General features: G+C 35.6%; 2 protein-coding genes across 5 annotated transcripts in view; both read left to right on the forward strand.

Moving 5' to 3' along the window:
• The first annotated feature begins 1,746 nt into the window (after positions 1-1,746).
• Positions 1,747-23,363, forward strand: LOC134845318 (uncharacterized). 4 transcript variants are annotated; one of them, XM_063862312.1, is made up of 6 exons: positions 1,747-2,422; positions 2,730-3,268; positions 5,826-5,957; positions 12,410-12,656; positions 19,915-20,161; positions 23,271-23,363. In XM_063862312.1, exons 3-5 carry the CDS (start codon positions 5,883-5,885, stop codon positions 19,941-19,943), a joined length of 351 nt encoding a protein of 116 aa, XP_063718382.1. In that variant the 5' UTR covers positions 1,747-2,422; positions 2,730-3,268; positions 5,826-5,882; the 3' UTR covers positions 19,944-20,161; positions 23,271-23,363. The 4 variants fall into 4 exon arrangements, with proteins under 4 accessions (XP_063718382.1, XP_063718378.1, XP_063718369.1 ...); XM_063862308.1 differs by having other exon boundaries at positions 1,747-3,264; XM_063862299.1 differs by lacking the exons at positions 1,747-2,422; positions 2,730-3,268 and adding an exon at positions 3,311-3,389.
• A 41-nt stretch (positions 23,364-23,404) lies between these two features.
• The window catches only part of LOC134838602 (uncharacterized), a 155,492-nt gene continuing 153,978 nt past the window's right edge, over positions 23,405-24,918 (forward strand). The window contains exons 1-2 of the mRNA XM_063854109.1: positions 23,405-23,513; positions 23,956-23,975. Coding sequence (XP_063710179.1) covers positions 23,405-23,513; positions 23,956-23,975 — 129 coding nt within the window. The remainder of the gene's footprint in view (positions 23,514-23,955; positions 23,976-24,918) is intronic.

The raw sequence follows: 24,918 nt of genomic DNA on the forward strand, positions 1-24,918 counted from the left end.
ATCACACACGATAAGACCGATAGCAAAGAGAAACAGTGAGAAAGGAGGCTTCAGTGGGGAAGGAATATTCCGCGGAACCCTCCCGTGCCACAAATTGGGAGAGATAACAACGTTATCTCGAGAAGATTACGGGAGCGGAGGCTTGGCCCCCCAGAGACTGTCATATGTTGAAGGACTGCAGTAAACTAACTTTTTAGCTACTCTGATGCCATAGAACTTTGAATTAACACCGGTATTATTTGATATTTCAGAGTATGAGTAGCTAGAAAGAGGAAAGGGTCAATCCATCTCCAATGGATTTAAATAAAACTGTCACCAAAAACATATTAAAATAGGGTATTCGAGCCGTGTTTTTAATAGGAATCACGTAGTCTGAGGATCCGAGACTCAGCTATGTGGTTGTGTTTGCATGTAAACGAAAGCTGATCAAATATCGTTTGACTGATGGCCTTAAAATAGTAACTTTTTTATACTAGCCCTAAACAGACCAGAAAATCAACTGGCAAGTTCAAGACGGTGAAAAACGAGTAGGATCAAGGTAACTGACGCCTGCCAGTCGTTAAAAGGTACTTTTTCTACGCTCCGTCGCTGTGTAGTATTTGGGCGAATGTTACACATTTTTGAAAAAGACTAGTAGTGAGCGGGGTCTAGGTGCATCTTGTTCGAACGGTTCAAGTCTTTTCACGCATGCCAGGCTACTTTTGTCCAATTCACCAATTCATTCCAATATGGTTCCCAGATGTTTCTCATCAAGTTCCACCCTCTTAACCGAGGAGTGCTGACCAGGCTCTATTGTTAACTCTGGTATACCGTTTAATTTAATTTCCAATTTTTTACTGCTAGAAGAATTAACAGATCTTGGCTCAGTTTTTGGATTGGTAGGCATTGATTTAACGACAGCGTCGCCTTTAATTGACTCGGTTATTGCCTTTTCAATGATCACAGGAAATTTTACCGTAATTGTATTTATAAATTTTTCAACTGAGGGTAGTCAAGCTTTTTTATTGAAACAAATCAGGCAAAGAAAGAGCATCAATTTAGCTTTTGTTATGTCGGGGAGAAGATCCACAGGAAGACCGGAGCATCCATCGTGAAACCAGCCGTCACAGATATCGCATTGAATCCAGTTCTCACCACCCCCTTTCTTACACTTAAGACAATGATCTTCGTCGTCTGATGTTGTTGCCTGAGTTCTATCTCCCACAGATCCATTTCTTGTTTTCATTGACATTCCAAGCTTAAGCTATTTATTAAGTTTATCAGAACGATAAGGCTCTCGAAACTTGGTTCTCGGGATTCGTGTTGCAACGGTTGTAGCGGCACAATCGTTACAACTCGGAATGCTTTTCGATAGTTGTTTCCTACTTCAATCTCGATATATATCGCACAATTGCCGTTCACCGTTTTTCTCAACGAATTCTGTTGTGTTTTTTTCGACGTTTCAGTTGTCGCGAAATCTCAACTTGTTAGGTGTCGTTCATGTTCAAATCGAAATTTTAAAAATCAGCATGTCAGGCCAAATTAACCATTCCTGATTCGTTAAACGGAACAATTAACACCGTTAGCTCGTAAAAACCATCAATATCAGGGTATCGGACCAGAAGGAACATAATCAGGACCCATGGGGAGTATCCTTGCCTCTGCTTGGCGCAGACGTTATGGTACCCCAAACGCGGGAATCTGATGCTAGTATGGGACGTGGAGGAGTTGTACTCTACGGGGTTGCCCGATCAGAATCAACAGGTGTCAATCGTGGTGGTTAGTGCCATGCTGGCAGTGAGGTGGTTGGAGGCTAACGCGGACGCAAGAGAACTGGAGACGGCCGTGCCGACTCCTGAGCAGCTGAGCAACGTAAAGATGAGCCGCAAATTGGACCTTTTCAGAACCACCTGCAAGGTTCTGAGAATACCCAAAGCCATTGAAAGAATATGGTCAAGGCAAAGGTTGATGCATTGGTTCCGTGCAGTGATGACGGCATGGATGTATGAACGCGCGAAACGTCACATGTCGAGGAACACGGAAGCCTATCAATCTTTCCAGCTAGATATATGACCGGGAGCCTATAAGAGAGCATCACTGACGCACAGAAACGCGGTCACCAAGGCGGTGAAGCGAGTAGCTGGAGCGCCTTGTGTAACTGAAGATGAGAAGAAAGAGGTCTTAAGAGCTGGCCTTGTCGCGAAATCTCAACTTTTTACGTGTCGTTCATGTTCAAATCGAAATTTTAAAAATCTGCATGTCAGGCCAAATTAACCATTCCTGATTCGTTAAACGGAACAATTAACACCGTTAGCTCGTAAAAACCATCAATCTTTCCAGTCAGATGTAAGAAAAAAGTTCGAATCCAAACTTGCATTTTGACACATACTGGTCGAATGTCACACCACTGAGGGTCGGTGACAGGGTGTTTGTGCAGAATCAAGTAGGTAGTTTTGAGAATGCTTTACAAGTGTAAATTCAAACAAACGTTTTGGCACATTTTGTGCATCTTCAGGTTTTAAAAATTCTAAACTATCTGTACAAAATGATCAAAGATCATAAAAATTGTCACACACATCATTACTTCAAAATTTTAAAAATTCAACCAATCAAAACTTTACAAATATCACTGAAATTATGTAACAACTATTATGTAACATTTTAAAACATTTTGTCACAAATTTCTGAGAGTTTTCTTCATTTTTATTTTCACATTTATGTTTTGTGGCTAATTTTTATGCTACGACAAGTAGGTAATCATGCTAGGAAGTGGGATCGGTCAGGTGCAGTGGTCGAGGTACGATCCAGCGATCAGTACGTGGTAAAAGTAGACGGGTCGTCGGTTTCTAAGGAGGTATACAATGCCCCAGTCCTCCCTGGTGGGGGTGCCACGATCCTTCAGTGGTCAGTCTGAAGGCTACAGTTTACCGCAGTTGCCTGAGTTTACCCCCCACTGATGGAACAAATGTAGTTCAGGTACCGGAACAGTAACCAGGACAGCAAGGTGCGGAGGAGCCGATGCCGCTTACATAAGATACGACGTCTGATCAGTTACCGGTGGTGCTATCGGAATCGACAGTTGGGCTGGGGACACCGTGGACAAGTTGAAGCCTCAAGTGGTGGCGGAAGATCGGCCAGTAGAGAATGGGGAACGAAGGTCAGGGCGTGCTCGGAAGGCCAGGTTGTGTTATCAACCAGAGTCTGGTAACTGGGTTGCTTTGTAGCTTGCGGCGATAGAGGTATACGCAGTCTCTGGCTCGGGGGATGTAGAGATACGGCCTGTGTGTATGTAAATCCTTTTATTATGTAAATTACATCATATTTTTTTTTCAGATATTGCGTGAAGCATTGTTTGAATTGACGTTGTCTTCAACATGGAGTTTTCTTCAATGGTCAAAGAAAATCTTAGCGTAAAAAGCTTTGTTTCTCTAAACCTTTTGTTTCTGTAAACAAAATTTTTAGGCTGATTTTAATTGCTACCAAAGTGTGAAATAACTCCGATTCTAAATATGACTGCTCAATTCGTGCTGGTTTTGAGAAATCGCAGAAAAAATATTCAAGAAAGAAAATAGATTTTCCATGAACACTACGGGAGTTGGTCGGTAATCTTGTGCATTTTGTGAACGGATTACTGTTACTACAAACGTCTTTGAACGGCTATTCAGCTGGGTAAACTGGTTTACGACGACAACGGCAAAAAAACTCCTTCCTGTAAAGGTGGAGTCGCAAATATGTTTTGGCCATAATCAATGGGATATTCATTTGATAAACGCTATCTGTCATAAACATCAATCAGAGTCATAGTGTTTTAAAAGATACGGGTACATAATCTAGATAATCTAGCTCTGAGCAAAGACCAAAAAATTAATCTATCGAAGGGCCAAGATATTATCGAAAGAAAATCTTCACCTTTTTCTAGCTTTAGGCATCCATGAATGGTCAGGTCGAAATTGACAAAAAGTTCACTAAAATAAAAAAACCATGGAATTGAGTATTCTATTATCTATCTATCTATTAAAAGAAGTTTTTCACGTTTAAGCTATATCGTATATTGCAATGGTTAAGAACTTTTTTAGATTTTCCAGTTTGATTTCAGTAGATTTTTCACCGAGTTTAAAATAAGCAGCTCGATATCGAATTAGGGGTTGCGAATTTGGCCTCCAATTTTGAATGCCCGAATCATTTTAGTTAACCAGATAAGACGATTTTTGAGATTTTTTCAAAAATTTTCAGAACTTTCAAATAAAATAATTTACAAAACTTGAAGTTCCCAACCTTGTAATTGGGTGCTGTCAGAATACTCTCAAGAGTTACAAATCTTGCCTCCAAATCCTTGTAGTTCAAATCCTGTTCAAATCCTTGTAGTTTTCGAGATATATCGTTTTTTTGATTTTTTCAAAAAATGATCAGAAAACTTATATTAATTTTTTTTCGCAAAATCTGAAATTCCCACTCCTGTAGTTGGGTCCTGTCAGAGTAATCTCAAAGATTGCGAATCTTGCCTCCAAATATGACTGCTCAGTTCATTGTAGTTTTCGAGATATGACGTTTTTTGTATTTTTTCAAAAATTTTCAGAAACTTTTAATTAATTCTCAAAATTTGAAATTCCCAACCTTGTATTTGGGTGCTGTCAGAGTACTCTAAGGAGTTACAATTTTGCTTCCAAATATGACTGTTCAAATACTTGTAGTTTTCGAGATATGACTTTTTTGTGATTTTTCAAAAAAAATTTCAGAAAAAAACGTATATTAATTTTTCTTCCGCAGAATCTGAAACTCCCAACCCTGTACTTTGGTCCTGTCAGAGTAATCTCAAAGATTGCGAATCTTGCCACATGCGAATGCTAAACGCGACTGCTCAAATGCTTTTAGTTTCCGAGATATGACGTTTTTTGTGATTTTTTCAAAATTTGAAATTCCCAACGCTATAGTTTGGTGTTGTCAGGGTACTCTAAAGAGTTGCAAATCTTGCCACATGCGAATGCTAAACGCGACTGCTCAAATGCTTTTAGATTCCGAGATGTGACGTTTTTTGATTTTTTCAAAATTTTTGAAAGAACTTATCTACAAAGAAATTCAAAAAATTTGAAAGTCCCAACCCTGTAGTTGAGTGCTGTCAGGGTACTCTCAGGAGTTACAAATCTTGCAAAATGCAACTGCTCAAATGCGACTGCTCAAATGCTTTAAGTTTGTGACATATTTTTGATTTTTACGAGATGTGACATATTTTTGATTTTTTCAAAATTTCTCAAAGAACTTCCCTACAAAAAATTTCACAAATTTGAAACTGCTAATTTGTTGGAGAGATAACCTTTGTATCAGCGTACACCCAGGCGTTGCAAATCTTGCCTCTAATTATGAATGCTCAAATCCTTTTAGTTTCCGAGGTGTGACTTTTATTATGATTTTTTCAATTTTTTTCGGGAAACTTAGGTTTAAAAAATTCACGAAAGTTAAAATTCCCAACTCTATAGTAGATGACTCTCAGGGACTCTCAGTGGTTGCAATATGGTCTCCAAATTTTTCCAGAGGCCCATTAAATTTTCGAGGTGACGCTTTTATGGCTTTTCAAAATTGGAATGAAATTTTTTAAAATAAATTTGGAAATTGTCAACCCTGTAATTGGGTGCAGTGAGAGTACAGTAAAAGGTTGCAGATCTTGGTTCCAATATTTGCGGTTTTTCATGAGTTGTCGAATCTTAATACTTTTGAGTTAGTGCACCATTTTTATAAAGTTTTGGCTGGAAGTAGCAAAGATTATGATTCGTCTAGAATTATAGATGAACACATTTTTAAACTATTTATCACAGAAGAATGGTTAAAAGCTTAAAAAGAACGAATTTAAGGCCGTCGATGAATGGAGAGCTAGACGAAAGAAGAAGCGGGACGAACAATGTGGTAACATGTCTCTTAGCGATTTTGGCGAGCATAGTGTTGTCCAGTCATCAATGCCACAAATCAAGACCTTCCAACGAATGGTAAGAAATTTAGGGGAATTAACTTGATTATCGTAGAAATTATACGCAAGCAGAGCGATAACTTCTATAACGGTTTTTGTTTTACGCATCTCGGAAAATTTAATCCTAAGTAGTCTCATGCAACTGCCTTCTCAGTGACGTGGTAAAACGCCTGCAATAGGTTTCAAAGGTGTTTCCACCTCCTTACTCTAATACGTCAATCAAAAGATCGTTTATCGAGTTGAGACCTAGTGGGGAAGATACGAATCAAGATCTATTGCAAACGAGTGCGTCCTAGAAAGACGACGATGTTATATCAAAGTCAATAAATGACCTTACACCCAAATTGGTACAGGATGTTGAAGGACAAATCAAACCAGCGATTGATTTGGTATCGAGTTGAGACCTTGTGCGTGCGGAAGAAACGAATCAAGATCTATTGCAACTGAGTGTGTCCAAGAAAGTCGACGATGTGGTATCAAAGTCAATAAATGACCTGAAACCCAAATTGGTAGAGGACATTGAAGGACAAATCAAACAAGCGATTGATTTGGTATCGAGTTGAGACCTTGTGGGGAAGAAACGAATCAAGATCTATTGCAAATGAGTGTCCAAGAAAGTCGACGATGTGATATCAAAGTCAATAAATGACCTGAAACCCAAATTGGTAGAGGACATTGAAGGACAAATCAAACAAGCGATTGATTTGGTAACGAGTTGAGACCTTGTGGGGAAGAGACGAATCAAGATCTATTGCAAATGAGTGTGTCCAAGAAAGCCGACGATGTGATATCAAAGTGAACAAATGACCTGATACCCAAATTGGTAGAGGATGTTGAAGGACAAATCAAACAAGCGATTGATTTGGCAAAAATGGGAGTCGTGACAAAATTCAAAGATTTAAATAATTTTGTGGGTTCAAGTTGCACGAAAACAATCTTACTCTGAATACTCTTTTTGAAAAATTATAATCGAAGCGATAACGGAAATATTTTTGGCCTAGCTACGATCACTAATGAAGGGCGAAGAGAAAAGATGGAAACAACAATGAAGAAAGAGGCTGACACTGGTGATCAGGGTTGCAATGTTTAAAACATGTCTTTTTTTAAACTTGTTTACAACACGTTGAACACTGTTCAAAACACCGAATAAATTTAAAGCAATTTCCCTTGAATGGCAGATTTTCTTGTATGCTCTAACTAACTGAACTGTATTCGCCGAAAAATATCCTTGATGGATTTCGTGACCGAGGTATCGAACGACGCGAATGGTTCGAAACTGCCGAGAGATGATAATCTTCGATTCTTCTGCGTTTTTTTTTCTATCCGACTTTTTCGGAGTGGATCTTACTGAAAATAAAATGAAAAGAGCACTCAACTTGGAAAAGTACGGTGAACAGACTGTATATTTTCTAATTTTTTTTTTTTGTTTAAAACATGGTTAAACGTGTAGAACATTTTATACTTGAAAAGTGTTTTTTTTTCAACCCTGCTGGTGATGCGCTAGAGGCACAAATTGTCGAAAATGACATATCCATTGGTCAAAGATTGCCATCAAGAACGACCAGAGAGGAAACGGTAATAAATCGATTTGCTTGGCTTCTAGAAAAGATTCATCTGCTGCAAGACAAAAAGCCTAAGAAAAACCGAAAAGTTCAGGGATGTGAAATTTTTCAAAGATTTGAATACTGCTAGGGTCAGTTCCATGAAGATGGTGAATGGAGATGAAAGAGTCCAATAAACGTCGACGAGATAATGAGCAATATTTATTCGGAGAAGAGTGATCAAAAAATAACAAGCTGGTGATTTTCTGAATTACATTGTTGAAAGTGCTTGAATGTTGTTTTTAGTAATTCCAATGGACAGAAAGGATCATGAATGAATCAAATGAGTTCCATTTCAACATGAAATTTGCTTCTTTTAATGTTCTGTTATCTAATGTACGATCTCTAAAAAAGCGTCACAAGTTAAGAAGCTTTTCTAAGTACTCTCGTCGCTGCACTCAATATGTTTTGCCTGTTTGAAACTTGGTTTAACGAAACAGACGATATCAACTTGTTTCAGTTTAAAGGGTTTCAAACACTGATATCTACCATTGGAAAAAATCCTAGAAGCATGATAATTCTATGTGAGTCGGCGACTCGAATTAGTGATGCATCTAGAACCTTTTTTGACTATTTCTTGAAAAGCTATTTAGAAAACTCAAACCTAAGAGTTCTCAATATGGATGCGTTTCCGACCATATCCTGTAATTTTGACTGCAATTTTCATATCAAAAGCTGAGGAATCAATCTATTCACTCCGAGAGATGTCTTTTTTAAGGAAGAAATCATTCCAACGATTTCTCAATCATTTTAAAAGGAAAGTTAGAGTTCTCGATACTCATCAACGATGCGAACCTTACATTATTGATGCGTACGATAGGATAAATTTGAAGTTAATCACTTTGAGTCATTGAAATTTTTTGCTCTTAAAAGAATACTCAACTTGGAAAATTACGGTGCCCAGATTGCATATAATTTATGTTTTTTTTTTTGGTTTAAAACCTTTTTTTATAAAACGTTTTGAACATTTAAATCATTTTATACTCGAAACCTGTTTTTTGCAACCCTACTGGTGATGCACCAGAGGCACGAATTGTCGAAAATAACATATCCATTGGTCAAAGACTGCCCTCAAGAACGACCAGAGAGACACCGGTAATGCTTAGATTTGCTAGGCTTCTAGAGAAGATTCATCTGCTGCAAAACAGAAAAAAAAACTAGGAAAAACCAGAAACTTCAGGAATTTGAAAATTTTCGATCTAAGATGTGAGTCCTGCTCAAGTCTTTTTCATGAACATGGTGAAGGGAGATGAGAAAGTTCAATCAAGGTCAACGAGATAAGGAGCAATGTTTTTCGGAGGAGAGTGATCAAAAAATAATAATAATTACTGGACAGTATTTAGCTGGTGATTATCTGAATTATGATGTTGAAAGTGTGATGAACTGCTTCAATGCTGTTTTTAGGAATTCTAGTGGACAGAAAGGATCCTCAATCAAATGAGTTCCATTTTTTTATGAAATGTGCTGATATCAATGTTCTGTTATCTAATGTGCGATCTCTAAAAAAGCATCACATGTTTTAAGAAGCTTTTTGAAGTACTCGCGAAACTCCACTCATTATATTTTGCCTATTTGAAACTTGGATTAATGAAACAGATGATATCAGCTTGTTTCAGCTTAAAGGATTTTATACACTGATATCTACTAATGGAAAAACTTTTAGAACCATGATACAACTAGTTAATTTAGTTTATCTAAATGATCAGCTGGGTTCGAAATTACTTGAATCTGCCTGTTTTTCTTTAAAATAATGGTTTGAAAGCTATAATGTTGGCAGCATATGCACCACCTAGATATAAAAAAGTTTTCTTCGGAGTTTTGCGTAAAGAACTTGAAAATCTTGCTCAACACAAAATACCGATAATTTTAACGGCTGATTACAATATCGATACTTTCAAAAACAATAATCTGAAGCATGGTTGTTTGGATATAATAACATCCGATGGTTTCGAGTTTTCTAAATGAGTCTGCGACTCGAATTAGTGAAGCTTCTGAAACCTTTATTGACCATTTCTTGAAAAGCCATTTAGAAATCAAAAACCAATGCGCATTAATTTTATAAAGGATTGAGAAATGCGCTTACTGAAAAGAACATGTTAAACAAAGATTTTTCCCATCATAACTTCAATAAATGCGTAGGAGACTCGAGTTAAATTCAAATTTCTGAATGAAGTAAATAGAAAAGCTCACAATTGAACTGTATTCGTGGAAAAATATTCTCGATTGATTTTGTGAACGAGGTATTGAACGACGAAAATGGTTCGAAAGTGCCGACAAATGGTAATATTTTTGTTCTGGATTCTTGATTTGCTGCGTTTGTTTTTTGCATCCGACTTTTTCGGAGTCGATCCTACTGAAAATGACATGAAAAGAGCGCCCAAATTGGAAAAGTACGGTTCACAGACTGCTTATAATCTGATTGTTTTTTTTGCTTAAATTTTTTCAAACGTTTAAAACTTTTTATACTCGAAACTTCTTCTTTTTTTGCAACCCTGCTGGTGATGCACTAGACGCACAAAGTGTCGAAAATGACAAAGTGTTGCTGCTTTAATTGTTCTGATATCTAATGTACGATATCTAAAAAAGCATCCAATAAATTGAGAAGCTTTTCTAAGTACTGTCGTGTCTGCACTTTATATGTTTTGCCTATTTGAAACTTGGTTTAATGAAACAGACGATATCAACTTGTTTCAGCTTAAAGGATTTCAAACACTGATATCTACTAATGGAAAAACTTTTAGAACCATGGTTTAATTGTATAAAATTTAAACTCAAAATCAAACTAAGAAAAGAGAGTGATGCTTTGACTTTTGATTATGCTGGATGAAACGAGTAACGACAGCAACTGATGTACATATGGGCTAATGAAAGTTAAATACTACGCTTGAAAAGAATCTCATTCTTGAATTTGAAGTTCTATGCTGTCTGCCATTTTAGTGTTTCGTTTTTGAATTAAAAAGATCCGAAAACCAGTACTTAACGAGAGTTCGCTGTTTTAGTTTTAAAGAAATCTTAAAATTGAATTTATTTCTAACAATTTAATTCAAAATTCAAATCCTTGATAGATGCTCACGTCTATTCTTTTCAAAATATATAATTACATAAAAATACGTGTATTTTAAAAAGCCAAAGGAAATAAATGAAAATGTAAGATAGGACGGGGCATCCAACAAGGCTTTGGATTTGGAATTGAACGCTTAAAAAAAAGCTAATTGCATATGTATTTTATTTTAGGCAATGTAGTGTGAATTAGTTACAGATATTGAACCACTGAAAAGTTGAACCAACAGGGTTTTCAAAAGTCATTTTGGCCAAGCGCATCTATAACTATAGTTTTTTCGGTAGAGAGCATTTATAAATACTTCATAATTTTTGCAAAAATGAGAAAAAACTTATTGTAATTAAAGTAAAGTATACTACAGTAGTAATATCAGCAAAATTTCGAATGACAGAAAATTGAAACCTGTGAATGTTCTTGGCAGAGAGCACATATCATTAATTTTCGGCAGACCACACCCTATGAGTATGATAATTTTGACAAAGAGCACGATTTCATCATAGTTCAATATCTGTAACTGATTTAAACTACATTGCCTCGAATGCCGTCAAGAAGTTATATTTAAGTTATAGCGTGCGCTCTGCCGGTGTTGTTTTGGCAGAGCGCACTCTTGACCCCAAATTTAACGCCGGTAGAGCGCACTCGAGCTCCTGAGTAAATTTGGGCCAACCTATCTGTACGAAAAAATTCTGGGTGCAAAACAGCGAATTTTATCGTGTGAACCAATCGAGTTATCAACTTTTTTGAGTTCTGAAGAAAATTACTAACTCGCTACTTTTTAATTACATGTGAGCTCTGCTGACTTTTTAGGTTTTCTGCAATTTTCAATAACTTTTGTTAAAGATTCTAATTTTTTTTCTGGTACCATTTATCTAATTTTGTTTTTAATGTACTCTCGAATATCGAAGTTGATCTAAAGCATAACTTGAAATAATTCAAATCTTCATAGCTTGAACTGCTTGTATTTGATAAATTATCATTTCGCGAAACAATTCTGTCTCTGAAATAACTTGAATTAATTCATAGTTTCATCGGTTGAATGGCTCCAATTGAAAAACTAAAACTTTTAGCCATGCGATTCTCTTGGTGAAGTATTTTGAAACAGTTCAAAGTTTACTGGCCTGAATAGCTTGCTTGAAAAATTCACTTTTCGCGAACCGATCGGTCTATGAAGACACTTAAAGTATTTCAAAGTTTTCTCAGTCTAATGTCTCTAATTGAAAAACTAAAGCTTTTCGCCCACCCCCTTCGGGAAATAACTTAATAACTTCTCTGAAAAAAATGTTTTGCTCTAAAAACAACTTGAATGTTTCAAATTTTCATCGCTTGATTAGCTTGAATCAAGTCTGAAACTGTCAATAAAGCAAATGTTTCTGTTTTTGCTAATTAGTTTGATTCATGAAATAACATAGCTCGAATGGCTTCGAAGAAAACCTTTATTTTTTCGCCATCCAAATCCTTTCGTGACTCAGCTTGAAATGGCTTGATCAGCTTGCTTAAAAAACCTGAACAACTATCTTTCGATCATCTGATCATGGAGACACGCTAGTTAGTATAAATAGCGTCGGCAAAATAGTTAGTGGGTGTCAAATAACGAATTTATCGTGTGAAGAAAAAGTTTATTAAAATCCAAGCAGTATATAAATGCATTAAATTACAAACAATGACCTCCAGTTCAAAGCAAGTTTCTTTCTTAAGAATCAAACACAGAAATTTTTTTTGGTGTATGGCAGCGTCAAGCAGGAGAGGGTAAGATTGCACAAAATATCTATGTATTACTATAATGAACGTAATGTGAAACATTCGTTTCAGACATTTTTCTACGTCTTGCCCTTCAGTGATGTCCAACAGACGAATAGTGCTGCTGGTTTTGACCCAATTCGAACAAATGAGCATGACTGCAGCGGAAGCGGGTTGCTGAATTTGAGCATTGGTCATTGTCACTCTCTCATGGCGTCTCCTTGGAAACAGCCCGAATCAGACATACCTGAAGAAGGGTTTGGATTTGGACTAGAAGGGGGAGATGGAGATCCGGTCATAGTGAAAAGTGTACTGTCAGGTAATAGGGAATGAAAAAAAGCACTTTGCTTGCTTTGATAGTTGAAAACGGCATTTTAACTGGAAAGAGGACTAAATACATTTTGGAATATTTATGCAGTTATTCGGAGTAGTTGTCCCTTGTGCCCGCTTAACCGCTTGAATACTTCATTCGGGGTGCATTTTGGCCTCGTAATGTTTGTGCATTCACTGCATACTTTTATCCAGACTGGTTGGCAGAAATCAGGTTCGAATCTAAATAATACAAATTGCCTGTAATATTTTGAATTCGGCAAGCATGAAATCATCTCAAATTTTTTTCCCACGCCTTAGTGATCACACAAAACTGTTTTTAAAACCAGCATCAGACTATTTGTTATCAGTATCAGATTATTTTTTTGTTTGCCTGTAATTTTTTAGGCTGGTGATTAGCAACTGTTATTAAATCGGAGCTTTTTTCAGATCAACAGCTAGCTAAACAGGTTTTGTCAGCCAAAGAGATTTTTGAGCAGTTGTGACTTTGAAAATTTTCGTTATATTCGAAATTTAATTAAAAGTGTCAATGAGGGTATTGCAGACCCTTATCTAGGTCGTGATTTTTTCAGGAAAAAATTATGCAGTCTCAAATTTGTTTTTTTTTGCTTTTTAATTTTGCGACTGGGTTCTATACTTTTAAATATAATTTCTATATAATTTTTTAAAGGGTGTTGCAACTGGGTTCTATACTTTTTTCTCTTCAATAACTTTGTTTACATGGTGAATTGTCGTAGTATGTAAAACAAGCCTAAACCCCCGGGGAGGGGGTGGGGCTTGAGCGAGGGCGGGGGTAAGATGGAGAGTAAATGTATGTTTATTATACCTTTGACCCGTTGCACTTGGGATTTACTACCATTCATTTCCAGTTGAAAATACTAATGCAGAGTCTGTAACGCAAACTCGTATTTGTATGTAACTGGTGCAAATGCATGTACCCATATAAGTAGTTTGGTTCAGTTTGGGCAAATAAACTATTTAGCCAACATATATTTCTTCCTTTCCAGGGTTGTCGTGTTGTTATCTAGATGTTATTAACAGACCGATATTTAACACGTTATTAGCACATCCTTTTAAACAATTCGAGCTTTCAATTCGAATGCAGTTGTTTTTTCATATCTGGCGCAAAAAAGCAGTAAGGGGTGGTAAACATAAGTTAAACTAAATTTTTTCTGGTTCCAATAAATCTGGTTGTAGGCGTTGAAGATCTGCCAAACCATATGTTACAAGGGAAAAAATTCATTTTTGTTAAAGGAAGGCAAACATTGGCCCCGTTTAAAAATGTTAAAAATCTTGAACAACATATTAGATCACACTTATTATAGTATCTGGTTGTCAAAAAAAGATAAATGAAGCTTCGGAGTGGTGGCTGATAAGGTGCATTCGAACGTTTCTTAGTTCAGCATTTTTCAATTTATTTTAGCCTTGTTCGTTGAATAATGAAAAAAATTGCAAACGGCAGAGCGCACTTATAACTATTAATTTTGGCAAAAAAACACTGAAAGGAAACAATTTTTTTCTTGACGGCAATCATTGCAATGTAGTTTAAATTAGTTACAGATGTTGAACCATCATGAAAAGTTGGCCCAACGGGGTTTCCTAAAGTCATTTTAGCAAAGCGCACCCATAACTATGGTTTTTTATAGGCAGAGAGCACGCTATAACTATATACATATACATATATAAGTTTTATGGGCTTATTAGCTTGCTAAAGAAAAACAATTTTCAGGAACCAAATTGATCTATAGCATAACTTGAAATAATTCAAATCTTCATAGCTTGAACTGCTTGTATTTGATAAGTTATCTTTTCGCGAAACAATTATGTCTCTGAAATAACTTGAATTAATTCATAGTTTCATCGGTTGAATGGCTCCAATTGAAAAACTAAAACTTTTAGCCATGCGATTCTCTTGGTGAAATAACTTGAAACAGTTCAATGTTTACTGGCCTGAATAGCTTGCTTGAAAAATTCACTTTTCGCGAACCGATCGGTCTATGAAGACACTTGAAGTATTTCAAAGTTTTCTCAGTCTAATGACTCTAATTGAAGAACTAAAGCTTTTCGCCCACCCCCTTCGGGAAATAACTTAATAACTTCTCTGAAAAAATTGTTTTGCTCTAAAAACAACTCGAAATGTTTCAAATTTTCATCGCTTGATTAGCTTGAATCAAGTCTGAAACTTTCAATAAAGAAAATGTTTCTGTTTTTGCTGACTAGTTTGATTCTGACTAGTTTGATCCATAAATGTATGTTAATTATACCTTTGACCCGTTGCACTAGGGATTTACTGCCATTCATTTCCAGTTGGAAATACTCATGCAGAGTTTGTAACGCAAACTCGTTTTTGTATGTAACTGGTGCAAATGCATGTACCCATATAAGTAGTTTGGTTCAGTTTGGGCAAATAAACTATTTAGCCAACATATATTTTTTCCTTTCCAGGGTTGTCGTGTTGTTATCTAGATGTTTCTAACAGACCGATTTTGAACACGTTATTAGCACATCGTTTTAAACAATTCGAGGTTTCAGTTCGAATGCAGTTGTTTTTTCATATTTGATTGAAAAAATACGTCGACTAGGTCAATGCTATATCATCCAGTGCTGGAGTGGAGCGATGTTTCTCAGCTCTCGTAGTCACCTATGGAAAACTCCGAAGTTCTTTCGGCGTCGAGATGGCTGGAAAGCTGGCTTTTCTTTTTAAACAACTCAATGAGTGATTGTAAAACTCAATCTTGTTTTTTACGTGTTTTTTTTTCATATATTTAACATGTTAAAAACCTTTTAGTTAACAAAATGACAGCCTTGTTGCCTTCACAATCGGGCTGACATTTTTGAAGATCAAATTACATTTTGCATAAGCTGATACTGCGCATGTCAAGATTCTTGAATACATCCGGACTAATCGATATCTTTGGCTACAACATTCACCAAATACTTGAAAAATTATTAATAATTCAAACAACTTGAAATTTTTTTTAGGTGTTGCACTTGTATAATTTTGATTTTCTGTTTTGGTCATCGAAAATGTTTCTTATAGTCTTGTTCTCCTAATGGAACTGGTCGAAATAATTTTAAGATCATTTTAGAATTCTTTCTAAGCATTTTCGTGTCAGCTGGAAAATCGTTTGAACAAAGAACCAAAAACAAATCTCCCAGTATGCCTGGAGAAAAACAAGAAGTGTCTTCGGCTACAAAATTGTTTAAAAATTACTAACAAATATTTGAATTCAAATTTCAATGTCCAATTTTATGAGTAGCCTTTTTTCTAAGTAATTTTGTCATTTCATCACAGTATTTGGTAATTAGTTACTATTTGATGTATTCAAACTTCATAAAAGCAGATCAGCAGAAAAATCACTCAAGATAGAAAATATATAGCAAATAATGTACACTAAGATATTACGTTTTAAACTATTTGGAAATTGAGCAATCTTTTTTTCGGTACTACATATTAAAGTCTAAAATACTTTCAAGTTTTCTTTACAACTCAGCGCAAACTCAGTTGACTGATTGTTATATAAAAATCATGCTTAATTAATTTCATATTTTCTTTACAAATTTAAGGTCTTCGTAGAAATTCTATCATTGCGCTTACAATAAAAATAGGTAATTGAATTTTTTATTTGTTTGTTTTGATTTGATTTTCATCAAATCGAAATCCTGGATTAACCCCTTCATCCGTTTTTTTTTCGTTTCAAGTGCTTTTTATGTTTTTCCGAAGGGGTGTTCCTAATGGAATCTTCCAGAGCCATTTTCGTTGAGTTTTACTGTTCAAACGATCTCCGTTCTACTCCTTTTTGAAAAATCCAGGAGTTCTATTGTCGAATTTCTTATGTTGATCGCATCAAATACGCGGCTGGCAGATAATCAGTTCACTACAGTTAGCATGTATCCAATTAGAATAATTTTCCTTTGCTTCAACTATAATGCATTCATTAAAAGTAGATCCTGTCAACGCTAAATACATCGAGTTTGTATCCATTTCAATAGCTCGGTTGGTTAGAGGTCGTAAAATGCGTCCAATAAAATCGTATTTAACTTCTAACATTTGCTATTGAGCATTGTTTAAGGTAAAAAATCCAACAATTTTTGGTTCACCGTGATACGCAGTTTTAGAATATTTTAGTTCAAAATTTTGCTGTCATGAACATCGTAGGTCTTCAATTTTGGAGAGTTAATCTTCTTTGACTCAGCTGCTTTGTTTACATAAAACGTACTGACAAATTATGCTATATTGATTAATTGATTTCCATAAGCACTGGTTCCAATTAGTTTCGATGTTTGAAATAACGGTCGTCAACATTCGAGTCTCCAAGTCTACGATTGTACCTCACAAAATCAAAAAAGCCTTGAAAGTTTTCGCGCGATTATACTGTATGAATAAGTGACATTTAATGACAACAAGTCCATGAATCAAACTTCACTTAATATACTTGGTAGTGAGGAGAACTTATCACATTATCACATAAGTGACTAGCCAAAAGACACTGTCAGCCAGTAGACCTTATTCAATTTAATATCGCAACTGGTTTCATATGACCATCGAGAGCGTTTCGGTTTACGGGTGTTTTTCAATACTGGAGGCAATTTTCTAAGTATTTTTTCAGATACTGTCGAACGTGAATATCGACCAATGCAAGACCATAAACTTCTTATTTCGTAAGCCATTGTATGAACTCGTCTTTCGATAGTGTTGAGTTATTCATATTCAATTCTCGACACGACAATCGCTCGTCGTTGTTGTACTGTTTTTGGAAAGACCAATCATACCTCCTCACATGTTGACAACAGAGAAACCTGTGAACATAACAAGAAAATCTTGTTTAATGCTTGAAAAAAATTATTTATTCGAAGGATTAATTTGCTACTAATAAGTTTTGTTTAAATTTTCAGAAATAAAAAAAAATGTTTTTCTACCTTGCGATTCATGAATGACTTGCGTTTTGCATCATACTGACAAATTTGTGTTGGCGTTTTGTTGTGAATGAAAGCAAGCTAAGAAGTAAACTTTTTGTGAATTGCTTTATCAAAATACAAAACCTCAGTAGTCAGACAAAAGTGTTCATGATGATAGCAACCATTGAACACCCACACACAAACTGTGACTTGATTGACAGCACACATCGGAAATAAACTTTCTATCTTCACATGTCCGTTTAAAAAATCGTGATGTAATAAGACAAGAAGAATTGTGTGAATAGTGTTGCTTGGAAATGTAGTTCACAAACTCTTTCGAGAATTTGAAGACGATGTCTTTCGGGTTGTAGTCTTTCTCCAGAATTTGGTTTGTATACTATTTTTGGACCTGCGTAGAATTCGACTGTGTAAATTGGACCTATTTTTTCGGCTGTGTAGAATTCGATCATTTTTTGTACCGCATCGTGCAGAGGTTGAACATCAAGACAGCTGTAAATTTTCAAAAAATCTTGCATCATTTGAAAGATTTTGCTAACCCATACTTATTTTATTATCTCGTAGTTTTCCTGGCCTGTCTTTTCGGGTTTGATTCATCGCCACCTTTTTTAAAGAAACTTTTTGATACTGAGGGTTGAGTGTTTTTTGATCTGCAATTTAGAACAGAAGGCAGAATATGATATAGAGGTGATGTTTCAGAAAGTTTATCTAAAAGATACCAAATGTTCATTAAAAAAAATTTTTTGCTGAAAGTTAATCTTATGAGTTACCGGCCGCTACTGTCAATAAAACCAAAAGCGGGCGATGCTAATAAAAAAATCTTTTTTTTTCTATTAAAACCAACCATTGCTAAATGATCAATAGTTACAGTTCTCAGATCAACTGATTTGAATGACACTGATTTTGCCTATGAGAAATTCAAAACTGCTTGGTTTTATCATTGGATGAACTTGCACGTCGCAAACACCAAAAGTCTTCCGTAAATCTGCAGCGGATGGGTTTACTAAGTCTATAAAAATGCACTATGCTGACGAAATAATCTTTTCAAATTTTGGAAATTTGATAAACGGACTAAAAGTTTCTTTTATCATATTGATAAATTCAAATTCAAACAAGGAAGGCATTGTGATGCTTTCTCCAAAATGAGACGTTTAGTACCGAGAGGGGTCATATCATGATAAATTATTACAACTCCAATGTTAAGACAATAATCCAGTATGGTTTGCTTGTTTATGGTAGTACGTCTTTTCAATCCTAAATCCGATTTTTGTTGCAAAAGAAGCTGATAAAAATGATCTAATTCAGGAGATATTTTGAAAGCATCTCAATTGAGTTTCAAGAAAAAAACTCCTGCTGTGCCTGCATTGTATATTTACAGTTTTCTAAAGTTTGGCATGCGGTCTGTCAATAGTTTGCACTTTAAAGACTTTCTCAATGAACTTTTTGCTGGAAACAGCATTAACTATAATACAAGAAGATCAGTTTTTCCTAACCTTAACAATTTTTTTGTGTTAAAAGCCGAATATGTCTACTTGTAAAACCTAGGATTTAAACTTCCGAACATTTTGAGTTTAAACATTTTTTGCCTGAAAATCTTGGTCAGATGAATCATCGTGAACTGTTGGTGTTCTTCCACACTCTTAAAAAATATCATTTTCAGACATTCTCAGCTTGTTCGTTTCATCTTTCATAACTCAAAGTTATTTCTAAGTTTTCTCAGTCTAATGACTCTAATTGAAGAACTAAAGCTTTTCGCCCACCCCCTTCGGGAAATAACTTAATAACTTCTCTGAAAAAAATGTTTTGCTCTAAAAACAACTTGAAATGTTTCAAATTTTCATCGCTTGATTAGCTTGAATCAAGTCTGAAACTTTCAATAAAGAAAATGTTTCTGTTTTTGCTGACTAGTTTGATTCATGAAATAACATAGCTCGAATGGCTTCGAAGAAAACCTTTATTTTTTCGCCATCCAACTCCTTTCGTGACTCAGCTTGAAATGGCTTGATCAGCTTGCTTAAAAAACCTGAACAACTATCTTTTGATCAATTGATCATGGAGACACGCTAGTTAGTATAAATAGCGTCGGCCAAATCGTTAGTGGGTGTCAAATAACGAATTGATTGTGTGAAGAAAAAGTTTATTAAAATCCAAGCAGTATATAAATGCATTAAATTACAAACATTGACCTCCAATTCAAAGCAAGTTTCTTTCTTAAGAATCAAACACATAATTTTTTTTTGGTGTATGGCAGCGTCAAGCAAGAGAGAGTTAGATTGCACAAATTATCTAATTATTACTATATTGACCGTAATGTGAAACATTCGTTTCAGACATTTTTCTACGTCTTGCCCTTCACTGATGTCCAACAGACGAATACTGCTGCTGGTTTTGACCCAATTCGAACAAATGAGCATGACTGCAGCGGAAGCGGGTTGCTGAATTTGAGCATTGGTCATTGTCACTCTCTCATGGCGTCTCCTTGGAAACAGCCCGAATCAGACATACCTGAAGAAGGGTTTGGATTTGGACTAGAAGGGGGAGATGGAGATCCGGTCATAGTGAAAAGTGTACTGTCAGGTAATAGGGAATGAAAAAAAGCACTTTGCTAGCTTTGATAGTTGAAAACGGCATTTTAACTGGAAAGAGGACTAAATACATTTCCGGGGAGGGGTGGGGCTTGCGCGAGGGCGGGGGTAAGATGGAGAGTAAATGTATGTTTATTATACCTTTGACCCGTTGCACTAGGGATTTACTACCATTCATTTCCAGTTTGAAATACTCATGCAGAGTTTGTAATGCAAACTCGTATTTGTATGTAACTGGTGCAAATGCATGTACCCATATAAGTAGTTTGGTTCAGTTTGGGCAAATAAACTATTTAGCCAACACATATTTTTTCATTTCCAGGGTTGTCGTGTTGTTATCTAGATGTTATTAACAGACCGATATTTAACACGTTATTAGCACATCATTTTAAACAATTCGAGCTTTCAATTCTAATGCAATTGTTTTTTCATATCTGGCGCAAAAAAGCAGTAAGGGGTGGAAAACATAAGTTAAACTAATTTTTTTCTGGTTCCAATAAATCTGGTTGTAAGCGCTGAAGATCTGCCAAACCATATGTTACAAGAAAAAAATTCATTTTTGTTAAAGGAAGGCAAACATTGGCCCCGTTTAAAAATTTTAAAAACGTTAAAAATCTTGAACAACATATTAGATCACACTTATTATAGTATCTGGTTGTCAAAAAAGATAAATGAGGCTTCGGATCTGTATTTAATGCTTGAAAAAAATTATTTATACGAAGGAATAATTTGCTACTAATAAGTTTTGTTTAAATTTTCAGAAATTAAAAAAAAAATGTTTTTCTACCTTGCGATTCAATGAATGACTTGCGTTTTGCATCATACTGACAAATTTGTGTTGGCGTTTTGTTGTGAAGGAAAACAGGCTGAGAAATAAACATTTTGTTAATTGTCTTATCAAAATACAAAACCTCAGTAGTCAGACAAAAGTGTTCATGATGATAGCAACCATTGAACACCCACAAACTGACTTGTTTGACAGCACACCTCGGAAATTAACTTTCTATCTTCACATGTGCGTTTAAAAAATCGTAATGTAATAAGACCAGAAGAATTGTGTGCATAGTGTTGCTTGAAAATGTAGCTCACAAACTCTTTCGACAATTTGAAGACGATGTCTTTCGGGTTGTAGTCCATCTCCAGATTTTGGTTTGTATACTATTTTTGGACCTGCGTAGAATTCGACTGTGTAGATTGGACCTATTTTTTCGGCTGTGTAGAATTCGATCATTTTTTGTACCGCATCGTGCAGAGGTTGAACATCAAGACAGCTGTACAACTTCAAGAAATCTTGCATCATTTGAAAGATTTTGCTAACCCATACTTCTTTTATCTCGTAGTTTTCCTGGCATGTCTTTGGTCTTTCGGGTTTAATTCATCGCCACCTTTTTTAAAGAAACTTTTTGATACTGATGGTTGAGTGTTTTTGATCTGCAATTTAGAACAGAAGGCAGAATATGATATAGAGGTGATGTTTCAGAAAGTTTATCTAAAAGATACCAAATGTTCATATATAAAAAAAGTTTTTGCTGGAAGTTAATCTCATGAGTTACCGGCCGCTACTGTCAATAAAACCAAAAGCGGGCGATGCTAATAAAAAAATTTTTTTACTAAAACCAGCCATTGGTAATTGATCAATTGTTACAGTTCTCAGATCAACTGATTTGAATGACACTGATTTTGCCTATAAGACTTTCAAAACTGCTTGGTTTTATCATTGGATGAACTTGCACGTCACAAACACCAAAAGTCTTCGGTAAATCTGAAGCGGATGGGTTTACTAAGTCTATAAAAATTCACTATGCTGACGAAATAATCTTTTCAAATTTTGGAAATTTGATCAACGGACTAAAAGTTTCCTGTATCATATGATAAATTCAAATTTAAACAAGGAAGGCATTGTGATGCTTTCTCCAAAATGAGCCGTTTAGTACCGAGACGGGTCATAATAAATTATTACAACTCCAATGTTGTAACTCTAATTAATCCACTATGGTTTGCTTGTTTATGGTAGTACGTCTTTTCAATCCTAAATCCGATTTTTTTTTGCAAAAGAAGCTGATAAAAATGATCTACTTCAGATATTTTGAAAGCATCTCAATTGAGTTTCAAGAAAAAAAACTCATGCTGTGCCTGCATTGTATGCTTACAGTTTTCTGAAAATTCGGCATGCGGTCTGTCAATAATTTGCACTTCAAAGACTTTCTCAATGAACTTTTTGCTGGAAACAGCTTTAACTATAATACAAGATCATTTTTTCCTAATTTCAACAATTTTGTTGTGTTGAAAGCCGAATATAACTACTTGTAAAGCCTAGGATTTAAACTTCCGAACATTTTAAGTTGAAACATTTTTGCCTGAAAATCTTGGTCAGATGAATCATCGTGAACTGTTGGTGTTCGTCCACACTCTTAAAAAATATCATTTTCAGACATTCTCAGCTTGTTCGTTTCATCTTTCATAACTCAAAGTTATTTCTAAGTTTTATCAGTTTAATGCTTCTAATTGAAGAACTAAAGCTTTTCGCCCACCCCCTTCGGGAAATAACTTAATAACTTCTCTGAAAAAAATGTTTTGCTCTAAAAACAACTTGAAATGTTTCAAATTTTCATCGCTTGACTAGCTTGAATCAAGTCTGAAACTTTCAATAAAGAAAATGTTTCTGTTTTTGCTGACTAGTTTGATTCATGGAATAACATAGCTCGAATGGCTTCGAAGAAAACCTTTATTTTTTCGCCATCCAGCTCTTTTCGTGACTCAGCTTGAAATGGCTTGATCAGCTTGCGTAAAAAACCTGAACAACTATCTTTTGATCAATTGATCATGGAGACACGCTAGTAAGTATAAATAGCGTCGGCCAAGTCGTTAGTGGGTGTCAAATAACGAATTTATCTTGTGAAGAAAAAGTTTATTAAAATCCAAGCAGTATATAAATGCATTAAATTACAAACAATGACCTCCAATTCAAAGCAAGTTTCTTTCTTAAGAATCAAAAACAGAAATTTTTTTTGGTGTATGGCAGCGTCAAGCAGGAGAGGGTTAGATTGCACAAAATATCTATGTAATACTATATTGACCGTAATGTGAAACTTTCGTTTCAGACATTTTTCTACGTCTTGCCCTTCAGTGATGTCCAACAGACGAATAGTGCTGCTTTTTTTACCCAATTAGAACAAGAGCATGACTGCAGGGAAGCGGGTTGCTGATTTTGAGCGTTGGTCATTGTCACTCTCTCATGGCGTCTTCTTGGAAACAGCCCGAATCAGACATACCTGAAGAAGGGTTTGGATTTGGACTAGAAGGGGGAGATGGAGATCCGGCCATAGTGAAAAGTGTACTGTCAGGTAATAGGGAATGAAAAAAAGCACCTTGCTTGCTTTGATAGTTGAAAACAGCATTTTAACTGGAAAGTGGACTAAATACATTTTGGAATATTTATGCAGTTATTCGGAGTAGTTGTCCCTTGTGCCCGCTAAATCGCTTGAATACTTCATTCGGGGTGCATTTTGGCCTCGTAATGTTTGTGCATTCACTGCATACTTTTATCCAGACTGGTTGGCAGAAATCAGGTTCGGATCAAAATAATACAAATTGCCTGTAATATTTTGAATTCGGCAAGCATAAAATTTTCTCAATTTTTTTTCCCACGCCTTAGTGATCACACAAAACTTTTTTTTTAAACCAGTATCAGACTATTTGTTATCAGTATCAGATTATTTTTTTGGTTTGCCTGTAACTTTTTAGGCTGGCGATTAGCAACTGTTATAAAACCGGAGCTTTTTTCAGATCAACAGCTAGCTGAACAGGTTTTGTCAGCCAAAGAGATTTTTGAGCAGTTGTGACTTTGAAAATGTTCGTTATACTCGAAATTTAATTTAAAGTGTCAATGAGCGTAATCCAGACCCTTATCTAGGCCGTGATTTTTTCAGGAAAAAGTTATGCAGTCTAAAATTTATATTTTTTTTGCTTTTGAATTTTGCGGTTAACGAGGTTGTTACAACTGGGTTCTATACTTTTTTCTCTTCAATAACTTTATTTACATGGTGACTTGTCGTAGTATGTAAAACAAGCCTAAACCCCCGGGGAGGGGGTGGGGCTTGAGCGAGGGCGGGGGTAAGATGAAGAATAAATGTATGTTTATTATACCTTTGACCCGTTGCACTAGGGATTTACTACCATTCATTTCCAGTTGGAAATACTCATGCAGAGTTTGTAATGCAAACTCGTATTTGTATGTAACTGGTGCAAATGCATGTACCCATATAAGTAGTTTGGTTCAGTTTGGGCAAATAAACTATTTAGCCAACACATATTTTTTCCTTTCCAGGGTTGTCGTGTTGTTATCTAGATGTTATTAACAGACCGATATTTAACACGTTATTAGCACATCATTTTAAACAATTCGAGCTTTCAATTCGAATGCAATTGTTTTTTCATATCTGGCGCAAAAAAGCAGTAAGGGGTGGAAAACATAAGTTAAACTAATTTTTTTCTGGTTCCAATAAATCTGGTTGTAAGCGCTGAAGATCTGCCAAACCATATGTTACAAGAAAAAAAAATTCATTTTTGTTAAAGAAAGGCAAACATTGGCCCCGTTTTAAAATTTTAAAAACGTTAAAAATCTTGAACAACATATTAGATCACACTTATTATAGTATCTGGTTGTCAAAAAAAGATAAATGAGGCTTCGGAGAAGTGGCTGATAAGGTGCGTTCGAACGTTTCCTAGTTAAGCATTTTCCAATTTATT

The sequence above is a fragment of the Symsagittifera roscoffensis genome, chromosome 1 (assembly GCF_963678635.1).
Source record: "Symsagittifera roscoffensis chromosome 1, txSymRosc1.1, whole genome shotgun sequence".
NCBI lineage: Eukaryota > Metazoa > Xenacoelomorpha > Acoela > Convolutidae > Symsagittifera > Symsagittifera roscoffensis.

Excerpts from the sequence above, each read along its gene's own strand:
- LOC134845318 (XM_063862299.1), top strand. The coding sequence starts at position 3,354 with ATGGAGTTTTCTTCAATGGTCAAAGAAAATCTTAGC. Across the intron at positions 3,390-5,825 it reads TGGTCAAAGAAAATCTTAGC|GCCGTCGATGAATGGAGAGC; the intron begins GTAAAAAGCTTT and ends AACGAATTTAAG. Across the intron at positions 5,958-12,409 it reads TCAAGACCTTCCAACGAATG|ACATTTTTCTACGTCTTGCC; the intron begins GTAAGAAATTTA and ends CATTCGTTTCAG.